The sequence below is a fragment of the Mus caroli genome, unplaced genomic scaffold, assembly GCF_978045245.1.
Source record: "Mus caroli unplaced genomic scaffold, Mus_caroli_1 scaffold_2, whole genome shotgun sequence".
NCBI classification, from domain to species: Eukaryota; Metazoa; Chordata; class Mammalia; order Rodentia; family Muridae; genus Mus; species Mus caroli.
In genome coordinates this window covers 88742368-88762930 of record NW_028227257.1, presented here as the reverse complement: position 1 = coordinate 88762930, position 20563 = coordinate 88742368, and the positions used below count along the sequence as shown (strand labels likewise).

The window sequence follows — 20563 nt, the reverse complement described above, 5'->3', positions numbered from 1 at the left end:
GGCCCAAAGGACAATTTTAATGTCAGCCTTAGGTCCCAGTGCAGTTGACTACAAGATCTCTTTTAGCCTAGGAAGGTAGAACTCCTGAGAACAAAGTATCAAAGGTACTGGAAGTGGAACTGCAAGATGTTTGCAGTTTTGGCGGTGCCTCTGTTACTAATATAAGTTGCCCAACTGACCTGCGCTGAGGTTCTTCAGCCTCTTGAGTAGCTGAGATTAAAGTCACACAGGTGTACCCAACAATAAATACTTTTATTTCATTTAGATACAGCTATTCTAAGTCAGTTTTTAAGTATTCTCAATAAAAAGAAGACAAAACACACCTTCCTTTTTAGATATCTGAACATTATAAAAATGTAAAATCTCCCAGGTTTGTAACACTAGGTTTATGACTTCTTTTTAAATGCAGAAAAAGAAGTGTGTGTATGAATGACAGTATGTATTTCACTAACCCTTTCTCTATTTTACATTTTTCTTTTGGAAGAGTTGCCTTATGAGTAGATAAGTATAATTGTTACATGTACATACATCTTAAAATGTTGAGAGAGGGTCTCAAAAGGCTCGAGCTAACTTCAAACTTGTGTGGTTGAGACTGACCTTGAACTCCTGATCCATCTGCTCTAGTTTTGTAGTGCTGAGAGTATAGGCTTATGTCACTGTGCTCAGCCAATTCTTTTTAATGGCTTCCTGGTGTTTCTCTGTATGGAAATAATTTACTTAAATCTGTTGGTGGGTTTCTGGGTTGTTTCTTGGATTTTCCCCACTGATGACAGTGTTGCAAATGAACTTTCTCATGTAATTTATATAACATTCATTTATATTCTTGTGTATTTCTGTGTGATATAATTTACTAGTGGACTTGCATCATTGTGAGTTCTTTAAAGTCTTACAGTTGGTTTAGCAGTCTCTTAACACTATCACATAAGACATTTTTCTGTTGTCCTCAGTTTATAGTCTCTAATTACAGAACAGTGTTGTAAAGATGGAGGAAAACCTTAAGAAGGGGAAGGAGGAATATGTAGAATTGTGTGATATTAGAAATTTTCAGAGAGCTAAGAAAGAAGTCCTGGTAAAGAGGATGCCTCTGGGTACCTTTGTTAATCACCTAAGTGTTATACCGTCTTCTGGCTTGTTTTTTCATCTATAAAACATCCAGACTTGATTACTAAGGTCTTTTTCATTTCTTAAACTTTGTGTATGGACACTGAGCAAGGAAGAAATATTTAAGGACACCCTTAAGTGCTAAGCCAGGTTCCATAAGAGCCTGAGAAGGAAGAAAGACCCAGTGATAATCCTCTTGGGAAGGGGCCACTCTTGATCAGAAGATGACTGGTTACATGGCCTAGTTGCCTATTCTCAGAGCAGAAGCACTGGGGTGGTGTGGTACACATTATTCTACAGCACACACCTCCTGGTCAGTTCAATGCTCTATAGTTTTCGTATATCCAGAGCTGTATCAGCAGAGAGATGCCATGGGAAAGTTGGCTTTTTCTATCTTTCACAGTATTCCCTACATTAGCGCTAGTTTGTGTTTGTCTATCTCTGTCTCTCTCAGATTATCTCCTGCTGCATACTACGCCCAGAGGATGATCCAGTATCTCTCAAGGAGAGACAGTATTCGCCAGCGCTCCATGCGCTACCAACAGAATCGGCTTCGTTCTTCCACCTCCTCTTCTTCCTCAGACAACCAGGGTCCATCAGTAGAGGGAACCGACTTGGAATTTGAGGACTTTGAGTAAGTATATTCTCAGTTTGCTTCTTTCTTTCTCCCAGACTAAGAGTGCTTCTGAATTGGCCTCTGTTTCTGTAGCAGTGGTGAGCATTCTTGCCTCTAACCCCTAAGTAATTATTTATGTGCTGCAAAGCAGGATGAGGTTCAGAGAGTTTTAGGTACCTAGAGCACTCCCATTTCTGGGAGTTACATTGCCGATTCACCAGAGCCTCTGGGAAGAGACAGCCCATTGGGCCACAGGCCGGAGTGGAAAGAGGATGGCTGCTGCTCTCCTGACCACACACCAGACAAAGGAGGCAGGAGGCTTGGTGCTTATTCTCTTAACTAGAGTAGAGGTGTAAATTTAAGTTTCATTATAAGTATAGATTTCCTTGAATAAACTGTTCCTTGAGATCTGACTCTCTTGCCTCAATTTAGTCTTCTTGCTCCTAGCCCCACCTGTCAGATTAAGGTACTGGCTTGAGGAGTGACTCCTTGATGCCACTGTCAGCTGGGCCGATGCTGCATCTCCTCTTCCTCCACTCCCTTCTCTTTTTTTGTTTGTTTCCTTATGTTGGTGAGTGGGGTAAGGACAAGGCCTAAGAGCAGGGCCAGCCCCAAGTTCCAGAGTCCATGCTTTCCGGCCCTACTACTGCTGAGTTCTGCCTCTCAGATATTCTATTCCTGACCTTCTAGCCATTTATTGTGCCTCCAGCTTGAAATTGAGTTTTCCTAGCTTGTATCAAATTAGACATTTGGCTTTTGCTTTGATTTTTTATTTTGTCATTTTTTTAACATGCAAAAGAAAAAAAAAGAAAAAGAAGCATTTCCCTCCCTCTCCCCCAACTCCCACTCGATGGCTTTACTGGAATATGACAGTCACCTTTGCCCTTCTTGACATGCCTCGGTAGATCTGGCATCTTAAGGGTTCTTACCTATCCCCTAACCATTTCCCTCTTGGCAGCTGCATGAATGGTTCCTCACAAGCTAACTTGCAATAGAGCTATAGAGTATATTTGATCTCTTTGCCAGAAAGATCTGAGATATTATGGAATAATAACCTTTGTGCCAGCTTGCCTTCTTGATGCTTATGGTGAACACATGAACATTTGAATCCTGGGAAGCAAAAGGAAAAATATACAGTAGTCTGAAAAAAGATTTTAATGCTCAACAAATGCAGGTTTAGCATGGAGCTGACGGAGCATGAGTGTGCTGGTCCTGTCAGTAATCCCTGAGAGGAGCCCAACACCTCTGACCCACAGCATGCCTTATTTTCTGTCTGTCTTCCTGGGTAAGATGGCTGCATGTACAAACAGTGAAAGGAGCCAGATAGATGTATGTTATTCTGGAGATGTAGTAGTTTTTCTAGCACAAGGGTCCTTTTAGGGAAGGAGTTTAAATATACGTGTCAATGGGGTTGGAATGTAATTCACGTGCTTAGCATGTGAGGTCCTGTGTTTGATTCTTCAGCACTGCAAATATATAAACACACACACACAGAGTGAGGAGTAATGGGGGGGAGGGAGGGAGGAAGGGAGGGAGGGGGGGGAGAGAGGGAGAGAGAGAGAGAGAGAGAGAGAGAGAGAGAGAGAGAAACACACTGAGGCCACTGCCACTGTAGTACTGCTGAAAAACCTGGGTGACTTTAGTTCAGTGATTCTGCAGTGCTCTAGGACTCTGGACTCTGGACTCTGGCTTGCCTTGCCTCTTCTTTCTATGCATGCTTAGAAGTTGAAACTGCCTCTCAACCAGTGGTGTGATGTGGGGATCATGCCTCTCAGCTGTACCCTGCCTCGTGACTTGTCCTTCACAATGGAGTTCTGGGTTAGTTTAAAATGTTCTGTTCTCATTTTACCTTCCCTTTCTTCTGCTGCCACCTCCTCGCTCTCCCCTTCCTTCCCCCTCGATTTTCCTCTGTCAGACTGCCTTCTGTGTGTGTTCCCCCAACCCACCTGTGCTCTCATCATCTCCCTGGGCTTCAGCATGACCTGGTTTTACATTGCCTTCTTTACCTTTCCTTCATCAGCTTAGCAGGGTTTTCCTCGGTGTCTTTATTAGCCATGGCCTAGTCTCCCCAATGCCCCACCTGTATGTCCTTGTCCAGGTGTTTGCCTTTTGGAAGATAGTTTTGGTATAAACTGTAATCTTGCTTTTGATAGCAGCTATGACTCAGTTACCTTCATACGAGTAGTACAGGTCTTCTAGAGAAAGAGGTTGATACTCTCTTGCCACCTGTTTCTTCTTTTTCTATCTTCTCTGTCCTCCTTCTGGTCCTATACGCTGAGTACTACTGGTTGTAATTGTTCCTTTTCGTCTCTAGTGCTCAGGGGAGAGGCAGAAACTAGGGATTGTAGCAGCCTGTTCTAATTTATTTGCCATAATCCTATTCCTTAGCTTTCATAACTAGAAAGGATGTTTTTTAACCCTCCCTCCCTCCCTCCCTCCCTCCCTCCCTCCCTCCCTCCCTCCCTCCCTCCCTCCCTCCCTCCCTCCTTGTTTTTTGAGACAGGGTTTTTCTGTGTAGTCCTGGCTTTCCTGGAACTTGCTCTGAAGACCAGGCTGGCCTCAAACTCAGAGATCCAACTGCCTGTTTCTGCCATCTGAGTGCTGAGATTAAAAGCCTGTGCCACTACCACCCAGTTTGGGATATTAGTTTTTTAAATAATGTTTTAACTTATGTGTATGGATGTTTTGCCTGCATGTATATCTGTGACCATTGTGGTGCCTGGTGCCCAGAGAGATCTGACTAGAGTGTCAGGTCTTCTAGAACTGGAGTTACAGACATTGTGAGCTTCCATGTGGGTGGGTGCTTAGAACTGAACCTAGGTCCTCTGCAAGAGCAACAATTGCTTTTAATTGCTGAACCATATCTCCAACCCTCAGAATAGAGGGTTATGCATGGGGTGGGGTGGGGGGGATGTTATATAGTCATTTTATAGTTATTTTAAAATGATAGTTATTTTAGTATACAGAAGCAGGTAAGGTTTTTGTGATCTGGAATCTGCCTAAATGAACACCATTAAGAGACACTGTTCTATTGGTTTTTTTTGTTTGTTTGGTTGTTTGTTTTTTTCTGAGCATATCACAATCTTACCTGTAAGGCCTCATATAATCCTTTCCACTCTCCCTTTTTCTTTTTTTCTTTCTTTCTTTTCTTTTTTTTTTTTTTTTAAGATTCATTCATTCATTATATGTAAGTACACTGTAGCTGTCTTCAGACACTCTAGAAGAGGGAGTCAGATCTCGTTACGGATGGTTGTGAGCCACCATGTGGTTGCTGGGATTTGAACTCTGGACCTTTGGAAGGATAGTTGGGTGCTCTTACCCACTGAGCCATCTCACCAGCCCCACTCTCCCTTTTTCTAAGTCATAGATTCATTTTACTGTTCTTGAGCAGTTTTTATCCAGATGTATAAAGTCCCCAGGAAATCAGATCACGTCTTCTTTGGTTTTCTTTCATCATCAAAAAGTATCTAGAGTTCATATGCATAATTTTTAACTACTTATATTTATAGTATATATAAGCATATATATATAGTATATATAGTTATAGCCAAAGTATCCACCTCATATGTATATGTAGCAATTGCTAATGTATAATTTATAATTATACATTATATAATATATAATATATAATTTATAATTTGCATACAGATGTAGATTATTTGCGTATCTTTTTATGTATAAATAATAGATTTAAAATTTTTGCTGAATCCTTTTTAAAAATATATTATTTATTTATTATTATTTATATGAGTACACTGTAGCTGTCTTCAGACACACCAGAAGAGAGCATTAGATTCCATTACAGATGGTTATGAGCCACCATGTGGTTGCTGGGGATTGAGCTCAGGACTTTTCAAAGGAGCAGTCTTATCAGTGTTCTTAACCATCTCTCCAGCCTATTGAATCCCTTTAATGACCCAACAAGAGGGCTAATAAATCATTCTCATCTGTTGTTCTTTGACTGAGGATATCACCATATCAGAGATGTATCAGATTAGAGAACAAGAATAAGTATATTTATTGTCTAAAGATCTAAAACCTTTTAGCAGTGATGTACAATTATATTTGGGTCCTTTCATATACTTGTTGTGGAATAGGTCTTTCCGATTTATCTTCTGGGAGGTTGCCCTTGGAAATTGGTCAGGTTAAATTTTCTATATTTTTGTAGTCTAGCATGCATCTTCTCCTGTCATTCATCTCTTTCTGTTGAAGATTGAAATGGCAGGATCCCACTGTTTATCAAAATGTACAAATAGGATGTCCAGAAACTTGCTGTCAGCAGGTCTTTTTTGAAGTCTTCAGCTAGCTGTCTTTGCATAAAGTTCACAAGCAGGGTAAAGGTGTGTCTGCCTATTGACATTACTGTCTGCCTATGTTAAAGCTTAGACTGCTTTCTTGAATGTAGTTGTCATGTAAGCATAACAAAAATCCTATTTTAATTTATAACTTGCCCATTAGATAAAGGACAGGTAGCTTACAAAAAAAGCTTGAGAAAAGTGCTTTTTTTCCCAGTAGTTGCTAAGACTTGCAAGAGAATAGTGTGTGTGTGTGTGTTTATGATAATTCTAGCTAGTCTTTATTTTTATTTTTATTTATTTATTTATTTATTTATTTATTTTTGGTTTTTTGAGACAGGGTTTCTCTGTGTAGCCCTGGCTGTCCTGGCACTCACTTTGTAGACCAGGCTGGCCTCGAACTCAGAAATCCGCCTGCCTCTGCCTCCCGAGGGCTGGGATTAAAGGCGTGCGCCACCACGCCCGGCTCTGAGGGACATTTTATATGCTTTACCTGCTGAGCTATCTCACTAACCCTTGATTCTAGCTAGTCTTGAACCTTTCTTTCTTTTATCTGTTATTCTAATTATGATTCTAGAATCTTTCCCAGCTCATTTCCCTGCCCTGTTTACCTCTTTTTGTAGCTGCTTTGCCTTCTGAGGCAAAGGGTAAAAACTCTGATCCGATGCTTGCTAATGACAGAACTAGAGATGCTTCAGACTAGAGAAGCCACAAAGAACTTCCTTAAAGACTGTTGCTAGCACAGAAGAGAATAAACCCCTTCTTTATTCATGCTTTTGACACTGGGCTGTACTTGGAACATCTCAGTGAGAACCTTAAAGTTTTCAGTTTAAGATAGAGTCTCCAGGTTAGTTAGAATTGTTTCCCTTTCCTCTACTCTACCTTTTCTCCTTTTCTTCCTTTCTTCCCTTCTTTCTTTTTTTGGAGGGGTTGGGTGGGAACAGTAGTAGGAATTGAACCTAGGGCCTCTTGCCTGCTAGGTAGGTTACCTGATCACAGTTGGGCCCTTTGTTATTATTTATAGACAGTCTCACTAGTGTAGCCTAGGCTAACTTGTAAGTCTTGATTTTCCTGCTGCAGCCTCCTGAGTGCTGAGATTATAGGTGTGTGTACCACCATGCTCATTTTTTATTTTATTTTATTTATTTTATTTATGAGTATACTGTTGCTGTCTTCAGACACACCAGAAGAGGGCATCAGATCCCATTACAGATGGTTGTGAGCCACCAAGTGGTTGCTGGGATTTGAACTCAGGACCTCTGGAAGAGCAGTCAGTGCTCTTAACTACTGAGCCATCCCTCCAGCCCGCTCAATTACTTTTTAATAAATACTTTTAAAAGATTTATTTACTTTATTCTTTTATACATATGTGTGTTTAGCCTGCATATATGTGTGTACCACATGTATGCCTAGTCAGAAGAGAACATTGGACTGGAGTTTCAAAAAGTGGTTAGCTGTGAGTATTGGGAATTAAACTCAGGTCTTTCTTCTACAAGAGCACTAAGTATTAGTAACCTTTGAGCCAACTCTCTACCCCATTTTGTTTTTGAGACAGGGTTTTGATATATTTCCAAGGCAGACCTCAAACTTTGGAGTTTGTGTAATGTTCCCACCCAAGCTTCTCCAGTAGTTGAGACTATAAGCATGTGTACCACCTCACCTGCCTGGGCTTCTCTTTCTCTGCTCCCCTTGCTAGGCATCTTGTGGCTTAAATGTTCTTAATTTTGTGTTTGGTATAGCTGAGAAGAGTTCCAAAGGCTGTCAGCTCTCACATCTGGCTGAATATGACAGGAAAAGTTCTTGACCTTTAGTTTACAATTTACTATTCTTCCTATGCCCTTTTGGTATAACTGAGATTTAGTGCAGTCTTTGGCAAAGGAAATATGTTAAAAACCACATAAGTATTGCTTCTCATTTCAGGTGATAATCCTGAATGAGACTCCTACATTTACTTCAAATCTTGGCTAGGAATTCCATCAAAGAAGCCACATGTCTTCAGTAGTACTGGTTCTTACTTTCTTTTCTTGAGCTAGGAAGTTCCAGGATTTCTGTAGGAGCTCTTGACTTGTCTTTTATTTTATTTTATTTTATTTTTTTGACTTGTCTTTAATAACAAATATAATTCAGAGCCAAGAAAAAGGGCAGCTTTTGCCATCTGAAATCTTTAGAGAGATATAGCTGTATTATTTTGAAATGGTCTTTATTTCTTCCTTTCACATATAAACTTTAGAAGTGTAAAGATGCACTGTAAAGCACTATAAAGATGTTGTTCTTGCTGGGAGGTGATAGTGCACACCTTTAATCCCAGCTCTTGGAAGATGGAGGCAGGCAGATCTCTGTGAGTTTAAAAATAGACTGGTCTACAGAGCAAGTTCCAGGACAGCCAGGACTACACATAGAGAAACCCTTTTTCTAAAAACAAACAAACAACATCCACGTGTTGTTGTTTGTAGGCTGCTAGGCAAGTGCTCAGCAAATTGCATCTGTAGCCAGGCATCAGTCTTAAAAAATAGGGTCTTTCAATAGTTAAACTTAGGAGACAGCAAAACAAAACAAGAAAAGCATAGTTATTTTGACAGTGGCTTTTCTTGATTCTTGATAGATGCAACTATATTAGTCACTGTAAAGTTCAAATCTATCCAAAAAGATGATCCTTGGGAGTCATAGAAGTGCAGATCTTAAGAGTTGTTTGTGCCTTTGAGATGAGCTTTATCCTATTAAGATGGTGACATTAAAACATTTTAGTTATAGAATAAAATGATCAGATTTTTATATAAGTATATGAAGGGGGGCTGGGAAGATGGTTCAGAAGTCCATAGCACTGGCTGGTCTTTTAGGGGATCCTGGCTCAGTTTCCAGAACCCACATGGCAGTTCCCAGCTGTTTATAACTCCAGTTACAGGCCAGTGCCTCTCTGGCCTCTGTGGTCACTGCATGTACATAGTGTCCATACAAACATGCAGGCCAAACACTCAGATAGACATAAACAATAAAATACAAAGTAAAAAGTACATATGTGAAGAGAGACTGTGACTTAAAATAAAGAGTTTGACCAGCTCTGCAGGAAGGAAGAATAGATTTTGGAAAAATGGGAGACTCCATGGCTTGAGCTTGGTTTTTGAAGACTGAATAGGACTACCTTTTGTTTTGTTTGTTTTTAAATTGCGTGGGTTGTTGGCATAGTGGGGTAGAGTTGCATCCCACTGCATGGATGTATTGGGTTTCACCTTACCTGACCTTGGTTCTGCTTTGTTCATAGTTGTATGGCCAACGTAGGTGATTGAGTTTCTGAGAATTTTCTTGTCTCTGCCTATCTCCCTAGAGGGGTCCACTGGGATTCTACACCAGTTACCAGTGTATCTAGTTTTAACATGGGTTCTGGGGATCCACACTCAGGTTGTTGGGCTTTCGTAGCAGTGCTTACCCACCGAGCCATTTCCTCACCCCCTGGACTTTGAAAGATGAATCTGTGAGGAGGATGGTGTAGGAAGAATATGCTAGATAAAGGCAAGAGCAAGTAAAAGCTCAGAAACAGATTTTACTTAAGGTTTATTCAGAAGCCTCTGTGTAGAGCTGTAGTGTGCTGGTGATTGAGAAAGATCAGAAAACTCAGAACTGTGAAGGGCTTGCAATGTATGGCAGAAAATTTGGACTGTGTGTTGACTTGGCCTCCTAAGTAGGGGCATTACAAGTGTAGGTCACTATGCAAGCATACCTACTTGATGTTTTCCAAGACTGAGAGGCCTATTTGTGGATGTCTTTGAAAAGATAGCCATGTCATCTACTTCTCCAAATAGAATTCTTCCTCAGTCTTGATTACTATTACTGGAGACCATTTTGAAGTAAGTGTTTGTAAGTTAACAAGTGATCCTTAGAACATCATTGCTTGGAATTGGAATCTTTTATTATTGTTGCTAGCTCTGTTGACTGGGTTCTAGTCTTGGTTGAGCCTCTGCTGTAGAAAGCTTGGAACATCTAACTGAGAAGTTTGGATTTTGTATGTATTTGGGACAGCCATTATTCAGTTTTTTAAAATTTAGACAGCAAACTCTAAAAAACAGTGGCTAAGGGGGCCTACTTTGGAAAGTGTACTGATGTAGAAGAACTAGTTTGAGAACAAGTCCTATTCCCAAGGTCCCAGTGTCTGATAGCAAAGGAAATTGAACAACACTGGTGCTTCTTTTAACCCTGAGGTTCTTGGATCTCTCTTGGTGTTAACTGCCTTAGAAGATTTTCCTTGATACTCAGCAAAGAGAAAATAATGAGAATTCTCACAAAGTAAGAGGGCCTCCTGAAGAGGAAGAGGGAAAAGCTATCTAGTGCTTGTCAAGCCTCAATATGTTTCCAAAATATCTACTTATACACTACTACTTCTTTACCAAGGATTACCACCTGTTGCTTAGAAATGTGTAGCATTGCTTGACAGCTAAAGAAATCTTCTCTTTCTGAAAATATAAAGTACATTATGAATGTTTATTTTGGATTATGGAGAATAAGAAATGAGCAAAGGAAAGTAGAATATATCTAGATTGTGCCTGGGCGGAAAATGGAAAAACACAGACAGAAAGAATGAAAAATACAGCCAGGAAATACAGGGAGGAAGACATTACCACTTAGATTTATATGTTGTTTTATCAGAAAATGCACAATATGAATATAAATTTGCATAATATAGGCAAATGAGATTAGGAGGTAGAATAAGGGAGGACAAGAATTTGGAAATTATAATTATCTCATATTACTTTTCCTTGGAGAAAACTAAGGCTCTGTTGTTCCGGGAGACGTGCACTGTTAGGTTTCTTACAAAGGATGTCAGCTGGGACAAAAATTTAAGACCTTTATAAGTGTTGTCTCTGGAAATAGAGGTTGTGCCTCAGTTTCTAATAGGAGCTAGTAAGAAAAGGACTTGACCAAGATCACTGTGCCATTCAGAGACAGAAATGCTAAGTAGGTCTTCTGATATTTGTTCTTAGACTTTCTTTTTAAATATTTAGCAAAATCAACAACACCGTTGGGAAGACAATGACCTTTTGAGCTTTTTGATGCAATAGATTCATCCTCAAGGCTCATGTCAGAGCTGTTTGTCACTGAGGAACAATGACAACCTGACTGTCTGGTCAGGGCTCAGACAACAGCCTGTAGGAATATTTTTTATTCCTTTAAATTATGGTCTTTCTTTGAAGCTATTGATCCTGGACATGTAGCAGATTGCTGCTGTCTCTCTCTTGTCCTGGAGATGTGTTGCCTTTCATTCAACACATCTTAGAAGCTTGTTTGAAGGATGTTTTTTTTTTTTCTTTATAAAATAATTTGAAACAAAATTTTAGTCATCCCCCCCACGCCCCCCCCTCCCCCAGCCGCCAAAATACCCCACTGAGAGTTAATCAAAGATGCATAGAGTTCAGCAACTGGGAAGGCCATTAATAGTACAGTCAGTTTCTGTCCTGCTGTCTTGAATGCAACTTGTGAATGTTAAAATTGATGAGGATTTCTCTGATGTTTTCTTAAAAAGTAGTCCTTCTTGGTAGAAAGACAGTACTAGCATATTTGCGAACTTTGTTCTTCATTTCTTTCCCATAAAAGGTTGTTGGCTATCTTATGTTAGAGCCTAGTTTTTAGCACTTGCTACTATTGCTAATGTCAACCAACTGTAGATCTGTTTATCTGGCATTATCTTCCGTTCCGTTTTGACTTATTTCACTGCTTTCTAAACTCTTGCAGCTTGCTTTCTGCTGACCTTGTGTTAGCAGTGAAGTGAATGGCAGGCTCCTCGTCTTCTTAAAATATCTTATTTTAAGTGCATCTAATTCCTTTGGTCTTTTCTTGGAACTTTTGTCATTATCTTTCTCTCAAATCCCCCATGCACAAAATTTGTTCTTCTATTCCCAGTCACCTCCAAACCCCGTTCTTTCTAGGCAATAAAAAGTTATTTCTCTCACCTTTAGTTTATTTGGAGCTGTGTCAAAATTATTTTCCCGTCTTGTCACCCACTTTGGCTTTTGGACATTCTGATCATTGCTACCTTGACACATTCTTTCTTTTCAAGGTTTATCCTGTTAGTAACCATTTGTGCTGCTCATCTCTCATGCTGTTTTCTCCTAGAAGGTTTTGCTGGTTTCTCCCTTAACATCTCATTTGTGTGTTTCTCATATTTTATATTTTCCTAATCATTCTGGTTCCTGTGCTGTCCTTTTTCTCTGTTGTTGCTGCAGTCCTAACACTGAATTCCGAGGCTTACCTGCAGCTGTGAGTTACTACTCAGCTCCTGCTTACCCATCTTTAGCCAAGATGCTAAGATTAAGACCTGCATAGAGATTTCCACTCACTTGTATGTTGTTCCCTAATGCCATCCGTTTGAGAATGTACCTATATCTGAGCTAGCTATGCCTACGTCTGTCTCTGTCTCTCTGTGATTAGTGATTGGGTCTTACTATGCAGCCCAGACTGGTCTCCTGAGTGCTGGGATCACTATTTATGTCTCACCATACCTGACTTGATCTTATTTTTCCTTTCTATATCATATTTCAGTAGTCTCTAAACATTTTAAAGCTATTACCTGTGGCTGTATTTCAGCCCACCCTCCCCATTTCTTTAGTGTATTTGTATGTGCGCGTGCGCACGCATGTGTGCACATTATAGCACTAAAATTACTACTTTTGCCCCCCTTTTAAATGTTATTTATTTTATAAGCATTGATTGGTGTTTTGCCTGAACGCATGTCTGTATGAGGCTATTAGATCCCATGGGGCTTGAGTTAGAGACAGTTGTAAGTTTCCATGTGGGTCCTGGGACTTGAACACTGGTCCTCTGGAAGAGCAGCCAGTGTTCTTAACCACTGATCCATCTCTCCAGCCCCTACTCCCTCTTTTTTTAAGATAGAAAGAATAGCTGCATTTAGGTTTTAGGCTTTAAAATAGCAAAAAGAGGTTTGTGATATATGTATTGTAAGAGTCAAACATTTCCCCACTCGTCCTTGTCACTTGTCATCCTTATCTCTCACCAGGCTTTATGCTCTCTCAAAAAGCATTGCACCTCATCAGTACTGTCCACTACCCTGCCCTTCATATCTGGTATTCACAGATAATAGTCCCATGTTACCCGAAAAAGTGGATCTATGGACTTGTAGGAACGTGTGTCAGCTCCACAGGTGATTTGTAGGAAGAACAGCTCAGTCCAGAGCCATGGGATAGAATCTAACCTATAATGCTGCTATCTAGCTTTGTTTTCAGTCTTTTTAAGGCCTGGGGGGCCTCTCTATATTCCTTCCATGGCACACTTTTAAACTTTAAAATGTTTTCTAAACGCCTTTCATGATAATTGTTTACAATCATTAATAAATTCACAATAACAAATGCTGTCATTACTCAAATTGTACTTTTAATTGGTACTTTAACATATCATAACCAAAATCATATATTTGAAAAATAACAATATTGAGAGCTGTCTTATTTGTTTAATATTCAGCTTCTTTGTGCGCATGTTAGGAGCTCTGCAATAATTACATTTATGCAGCTTCTGATATATTTGTGTATATGTGTATATGTGGATGTGTGTACATGTGTATTATGTACCTCTGTGTAGATGTAGATGTAGATGTAGATGTAGATGTAGACATCTATTGAGGAGGATGTGTGCACACGCTCCTGCGTTTGGCTTGAAGATGATTTTGAGTATCTTCCTTGGTTGTTCCTTCACTTTTTGTTAAGGCAGGGTCTCCTGATGAACCCATAGCTCCCTGAATCTGGTTAACCTAACTAGTTAGCCAGCTTGCCTTTAGGACCCTCTGTCTGCCTCCACAGTCCTAGAATTATAAGCTCCTCTATACTAGCCCAGCCCCCCCTTTTTTTTTTGGTAAATAATAAATGATTTATTTATTTTGTATACAAAATGTTCTGACTTGATGGCTAGAAGAGGGCACCAGATCTCATTGTAGATGGTTATGAGCCACCATGTGGTTGCTAGGAATTGAACTCGGGACCCCTGGAAGAACAGCCAGTGTTCTTAACCTCCAAGCCATCTCTCCAGCCCCCAAGCCCAGCTTTTATATGACTTCTGATGATCTGAACTCCAGTCCTCATGCTTACATGGCAAACTTGTTATCCAGTGAGCCACCTTCCCAAACCCCCATCTCTCATAAATTGTACCTTCCTTCTTACTACTTGTATAATCTCATGTCTTTCTCCTTATCCTTCCTTTTATACCCAGAGTTTCAAGTCAACAGAATACAATATCTTCGGAAAACAAGAGTGTATCTTTTCATTGGGATGGGGGACCCAAATACTTCTATCGGATCAGCTTTCAATAGCCTTGGTATTGATTGCTCTTAATGTGTGAAAACCCTTAAAAGCTTTTGTTTCTAGCTGGTACAGCTCCCAGTGGGCCACTTAAAAGCCAAAGTGTTTAAGGTTGGTTCCAGGGCTAGTTTGTAGATTATCTCATTGATTTGAAGATAATTCAAAGAGAGAATTCAGATGTCCCAAGTCAGGCTTTCAGAGGTTCATGTATTTCTTGAGTTGTTTAAGCAGCTAATTAACTGCTCTGTCCAGCCAGTGCCCTTTAGCTTATTGTTTCTTTGATGTGTTGGAAACTTAAGCCACATGAAGTTCCTTTCCTCTTTTCTTGTAGGAAACAGTAAAATGCAGTGAAGAGATCCAAAGCTCTTTCTTGAATCATCAACTACATTCTAGCCTGTGACCTTGGATTTGCCTGTCTGATTCTTTAGTTTCCTTATGTAAAATCAGACTAATAACACCTCATGGAATAGCTAGAGATTAAATAGGATGACATTAACAACACTGAACTTAACAGGCACTTAATAAATGGTGCTTAAACATCTATAATGAAATTTTTTAATCAAATGACTTTGTTTAGGAGTGCATTTTTCATCATGGCCAGTTTTCAGGTTTTCAAAGAAGGAACTGTGGACTTTTTCTTATTTCCGTCTTTCTGCCCTCTTGCCTTTTTCATGATACTAAGGAATGAACCTGAGACCTTGCATATGCCAGGCAGGCAAGAGCTGTCACACTGAATTACATCTCTAGCTTCCAACCCCCATCTCTCTTGTCAGTCTTTCTTTCTGCCAAGGGGGTCAAATGAAGAAAAAGGTATTCCTGGGCAAGATGTAGCAGTGCATGCCATTAACCTCAGCACTCAGGGTGCAGAGGCAGGTGGATCTCTGAATTTTAGGCCACCTTGGTCTACACAGTGAGTTTCAGGATAGCCAGGGCTACATAGAGGGACTCTGCCTTAAAAATTAAAGGAAAGAATAAATTCTTATGTAGCCTTTCTAGATTCTAAGATTTCAGATACTACAGAGTTCAAAGACCACATTGACTCAGACCTGCTTTTGGGTACTGAATTAGTTAAGTTAGCCAATAGGTAACTGCTTACTTTGGACTCCTTTCCTGATTGTAGGACTTTAGTTTGCAGATGCTTAGTTTTGGTGGCAGGTGAATAATTCTGCTTCAGTAACTGTCTTATATGTAGTCTCTCTGTTTTCTCCAGGGACAATGGTGACAGATCTAGGCACCGAGCTCCCCGAAATGCCCGAATGTCTGCACCTTCACTTGGACGATTTGTTCCAAGGTAAGAACTGGGTTGTAAGTATTGACGGATCCTTGATGAATGTCTAAGGTTTCATTTTTGTGTGTTTGGATTACTTTGGCTTTACAGAGCTGGTACTGGGACCCAGGGCCTTGCACATACTAGAGAGGCACACTGCCCCTGAGCTACACCAACTTCTGGCCTTTGGATTATCCATATATAGAATTCTTTCCTAGCTTCTATATTCTGGTCCTACCATTTAAACATTTGATGGGAGATTATTAGCCACAGTGCCTAGAGATTGAAAAATGGCACCAAGAGCATACTGTTCAAAGTCTGTCGGAGTCTCTCTTTGTAGTTCTAGTTGGCCTGAACTCATCATGTAGACTGGGCTGGCCTGGAACTCATATATCTACCTGCTGTGCCTGTGATTGCTGGGATTAAAGGCGTGCATTACTCCTGACTAACTTTACTTTAGAAGAAGGTCAGTAAGGAGTCACACATTTATAAAAGGACAAATCCTATAGATTTTATGGATTTTTAGTTAGTATATCACTTAGGCTATATTTTGTTATAACATATCTTTTGGGGCCCAGTCTGGCCTTGAACTTGCAATCCTTCCTTAGTCTCCCATCTTTATAAACCATGCCATTTATGCCCAGCCTTACTTAGACAACGATTTTGAGACTGTAGTTTCTCCTTTGTTGTTTGGTAGTCTTTAGTTGGCTTTTGACATGTGATTCCCTCTTACAGGCGTTTTTTGCTGCCTGAGTACTTGCCTTATGCTGGGATTTTTCATGAACGTGGACAGCCTGGCTTGGCTACTCATTCTTCTGTTAACAGGGTCCTGGCAGGTAAGGAAATATTTCTTTGGATTTTGAAATTGTGAAAGGCAGGAAGCTAAAAAGTCTTCCTCTTTCCCCTCTTTTGATATGACAGTTTCTTAGCATTGGCTGAAAGTCTGTTGAGTGTAAGATGCAGTTTCTTACCTCCAGACAAGAATCAGTACAGCTGAGAAACTGTTTCTCTTGTCAAGTTCTACTTCCTTCAGGCCCTTTTGTGAAAACAAACAAACAAAAAAGGAGGGGGGAGCCAGGGAAGAAGGGAAAAAACTTATTTTTCCCAAGACAGCATTAGCTATCCTGGAACTCATTCTGTAGACCAGGCTAACTTCAAACTAAGATGCACAAATCTCTGCCTCCCAAATGCTGGGATTAAAGGCTCACATACTGACTGTCTCAGAAAGAGAATTTTTAAAAACCGTTTGTTTCTTAATATAGATAAGTAACTCCTGGCTGTGCTTTAATTGGGTGATAAAGGTGTCTTGTTCATGGTTCAGTTGGTGAGATAGTCATGAGCTAGATCCTGTGATTTTAATTAAGAGCCTCATGCACAGGTCTCTACCCATTTGCTTCTGCCAGCCCGTGGAGATTCCAGGCACTGGAATGGTATGAGGAAGGAGGAGGGAGGAAACTTGTGGAGGCAGCTCAGAACTCCACAGCGTAGAGAGAGGTTGGGCAAGCTCTGCTGCAGTGGTTTATGATAAGGGGGTCCCTTTAGTGACCCATGTTTTAGGGCATAGAGGCATGGTGTGACCAGGTTCTGAGACGTTGTGTGCAGCTGCTTTTGGACAGTCTCTAGAAAAGGGAACAAAGCAGAAATCTACTTTTTGTGGTGAAGATTGTTTCTTCATTGCATTTTTTGTCACCTTCCCATCGCTTTCACCACCAATTTATATAATTATGTCTGAAAAGACAGAAAAGGAATTCTATTAGGCATATATTTAAAGGGTCTTTATTAGAAAAATTTAAATGGCATTCTTTTCTGGAAAACCTGGGCTGTGTGATGGTTAAAGGTAGAAAGGCAGCCAGTGTGAAGATTTCACTGGGGGGCTATCAGAATGTAGCACACTGTTAGCTTTAGTTCAGAGATACACTCTCTCCACCCACATCCGTCTGTCCATCCCCCCTTTCTTTCTTTTCCTTCCCTTTCCCTCTTTCCCTCTTTCCCTTTCTTTTTCTTTTCATTTTTTAAATGTAAAATAGTCTCACTATGTACCCCAAGCCAGGAATTTGCTATGTAGATGAGGCTGATCTCTGACTCCCAAGTGCTGAGATCAAAGGTAGGTGTGCATCTCTAAACCTAGGTATTTGAGGGAATTTTTGTTTTGTTTTGAGGCAAAGTCTCACTGTATATCTTTGATTGGGTTAGAACTTGCTTTGTAGATTAGCCTTCCCTTGAACTCATAGAGATCTGCCTTATTCTTCCTTCTGAAACTGGGAATAAAGGCCTGAACCACCATGCCCAACTTTATTGCAATGCTGTTTTGGCAGCTGGCAGGCCATAGGATCTGGTCTTCCCCTTGACCTAACATAAAATTCCAGAACCCCACAGTCCTCAGGAGTTTCTCTGCCAGATGTTAGGACTTCATACATAGGCCCTGGCCTGGTAGGTGAACTGATTATTCCAATCTCCAGATAACAGTTGAAAGATGACTCTAGCCCTATTTGTTAAACAGTGGATTTGTGCCTCTCAGTGCATGTGGCTTGTGAAAGACAACCACTAACCATTTGCTGCCAGGCAATAATACCAAAGAGTTCTTCTGCCCTCTTCTTTGTTTCAAACAACTGTCTTGGTCACTCCATACCACATATCTTGCTTTTCTGCAAGCAAAATCTGTTTCCTTGGTATTAAAAGAGCTTTTTAAAAGAAAAAAAACAAAAAACCAGCTGTATAGTTTTTCTTTTTTTCCTTTGCTCTAGTAATTCCGTACCTTTACTTTCCATTCCCTACTTTCTGACCAGTGGCCTGATCCCAGCAGATCTGTTTGCTCTTACAGATGCATTTGACTATAAGGGGGTATGTTGTAACGTTTTATAGGTTATGTATGGGTATGACATCTACAGGGAAAATTTGTCTATCAAATGATTCCAAATGTCACCAAGAGAAGAAAATTTAGATTTCTAGAACCTTTTGCCTGAGTTAGCAATTATTTCTTTTCATCATTAATACTCATTTTCTCAATATCAATATTAGCATGCCTATTGGGACTTCCTCTGAAGCTGTCATCATGTATAGATATTTGTATATCCCTCCAAATTCTGTTAACAGCTATGTCATTTTTTCTTTATGCTTCCTTTTTGAAGCAATACTAGTAACAGCAATCAAAACCCAAGTGTGTATTGCTGTGTACTAGGAAGCATTTTAAGTACTTTAGGTACTTTAGGATGTTTTGTTTTAGTCCTGCAGTAGTTCTGAGACAACTGGTATAATGAACAGTGGAGGAAACACTGGTGTCCCTGGACATGCCTCACCTGCACTCTCAGCTAGAGAGTATAGGAGCCAGGGACTGACCCCAGGCAATGGACTTGTAAGAATTCCCTCCAAACCATCTTCTAGTCTGCTACCCCACAATTATCAACATAGAATGTAGAAGACAGAAAGGGCTCCTGGGAAGCTTTTGCTGACCTTCAGTTTTTCTTAATCCCTTTTTTTGGTATTAAATGCTTCCTAGACGTGATCAGAGCTTTATATCTGAGTGGTACTTGCTGAGGGAAATCTTACTATAAGTAGTAGCTTTTTCTCTGAGCCTTCTTGTTCTCCTGGGTATAGATGTTTTGCTTTTTATTAAACTTACTTAGGATCATGTAATTGAGGTGCTATAGTAATGACTGAAATCAGAGTGCAAGAGAAATTAAATTGGTCTTTTAACCTTAGGCATTCCCAATTTTCTTGGAAAGGCTCTTTTCTCTTCTATGATTGGAACCGGATCGTGATGGTCCTAGAATGGTTACACTTGGCAAATATTTGTTCTGCTGTGGTTACAGTCCAGTCAGTGCTCTCGGCCAGCCTCAAACAAGATAGAATCCCTGCTCTCCTATGTTTTGGAGTCTTGGTGGCAAATTATATCTTAAAAGTGCTGCTCAGTTCTTGGTTCCAAACATAAGTAAAAGATCTTAATGGTAAGTGGGTTTTTACAAAGGAGTGGTATGGAAATTTGGCAGATATAGAGGGACAAAGGGAACATACATTTGCAATTTCAGGAATTGTGACCAGCATTGTGGTGGCAAATGAGTCTCCAGTGGGCTCTCAGCAAAGCTATTCTGAAACGTCCATAAAAGTAGATTTGTGGAAAATTAAAACCCTTTAAATCTGTTCTCTTCCATCAGAGCCAGGAAGTGATCACAGACAAACTAAGCCCTTGTACCCAAGTGCCAGTGGTTTGTTAATCTTCATCTCTTCTCTTTTATTTTTTGTTTTATTTTGTGACTTCTCCACAGTTTTGTAGGTCCCTACTAGTCTCCAACTACCTATCAACCCAGGGTAGCACAGACTCTGTACCCATATTTAAATAAATAAATAAATGCATATATACACACTTAAATGCTATGGCATCTCTTAACACATATATGGAGAGGGGGCATGTAGCAGTCTAGAAAGCTTCCCTTGTTGACATTTTAGCAGAGAGGGATTGAACTGAAGCTGAGCACTGCCTCGGTGGATCAGGTGTGGTCATTAGTACTTTCTTATACACTGTCTCTGTAAATCGTTGTTCTACCCTGTGAAGTGAGTGTTGGTTTTAGTATTTCTACCCAGCAGAGAAATCACTTCATTTGCCCAGCACAGTACTATAAGAGGCAGATTTGGGAGATCAAAGCTGGTCTGCCTGTCTTCTGTCTACTGAGCCGTTTTGCTTGAGTTAAGAATCTCCCAAAAGGTTCTTAAGCTTATAATAGTTTTCGATATGTTTGAAGCCTTAGAGAAATGAAATGAGAAGTCCTGGCATAGAACAGCTTCCTTTTAATTACTTAAAGAAAAAAATTGTTCTGAAGATAGGGCCTGAGTAATGTAGGGTGTGTTATCTGCCCTGAATAATCCTCTTGACTTTCATCCTAATGAGCAGATGTGAGCCTGATGTCCTTAATTCACTCTTTTGATTAAAGTCAATGGGAAGTGTCAGACTTTTCTTGTTCTTATCCACAGGTCATTAGAATCTAGTCAAATGTCC

At 40.1% G+C, this 20563-nt stretch overlaps 1 protein-coding gene across 4 annotated transcripts in view; it reads left to right on the top strand.

The window, feature by feature from the left end:
• The window catches only part of Ambra1 (autophagy and beclin 1 regulator 1), a 181213-nt gene that overhangs the window by 74041 nt on the left and 86609 nt on the right, over window positions 1-20563 (top strand). For all 4 annotated transcript variants that reach the window (XM_021182592.3, XM_021182585.3, XM_021182606.3 and 1 more), the window contains 3 exons: window positions 1556-1735; window positions 15517-15597; window positions 16309-16409. In XM_021182592.3, coding sequence (XP_021038251.1) covers window positions 1556-1735; window positions 15517-15597; window positions 16309-16409 — 362 coding nt within the window. The remainder of the gene's footprint in view (window positions 1-1555; window positions 1736-15516; window positions 15598-16308; window positions 16410-20563) is intronic.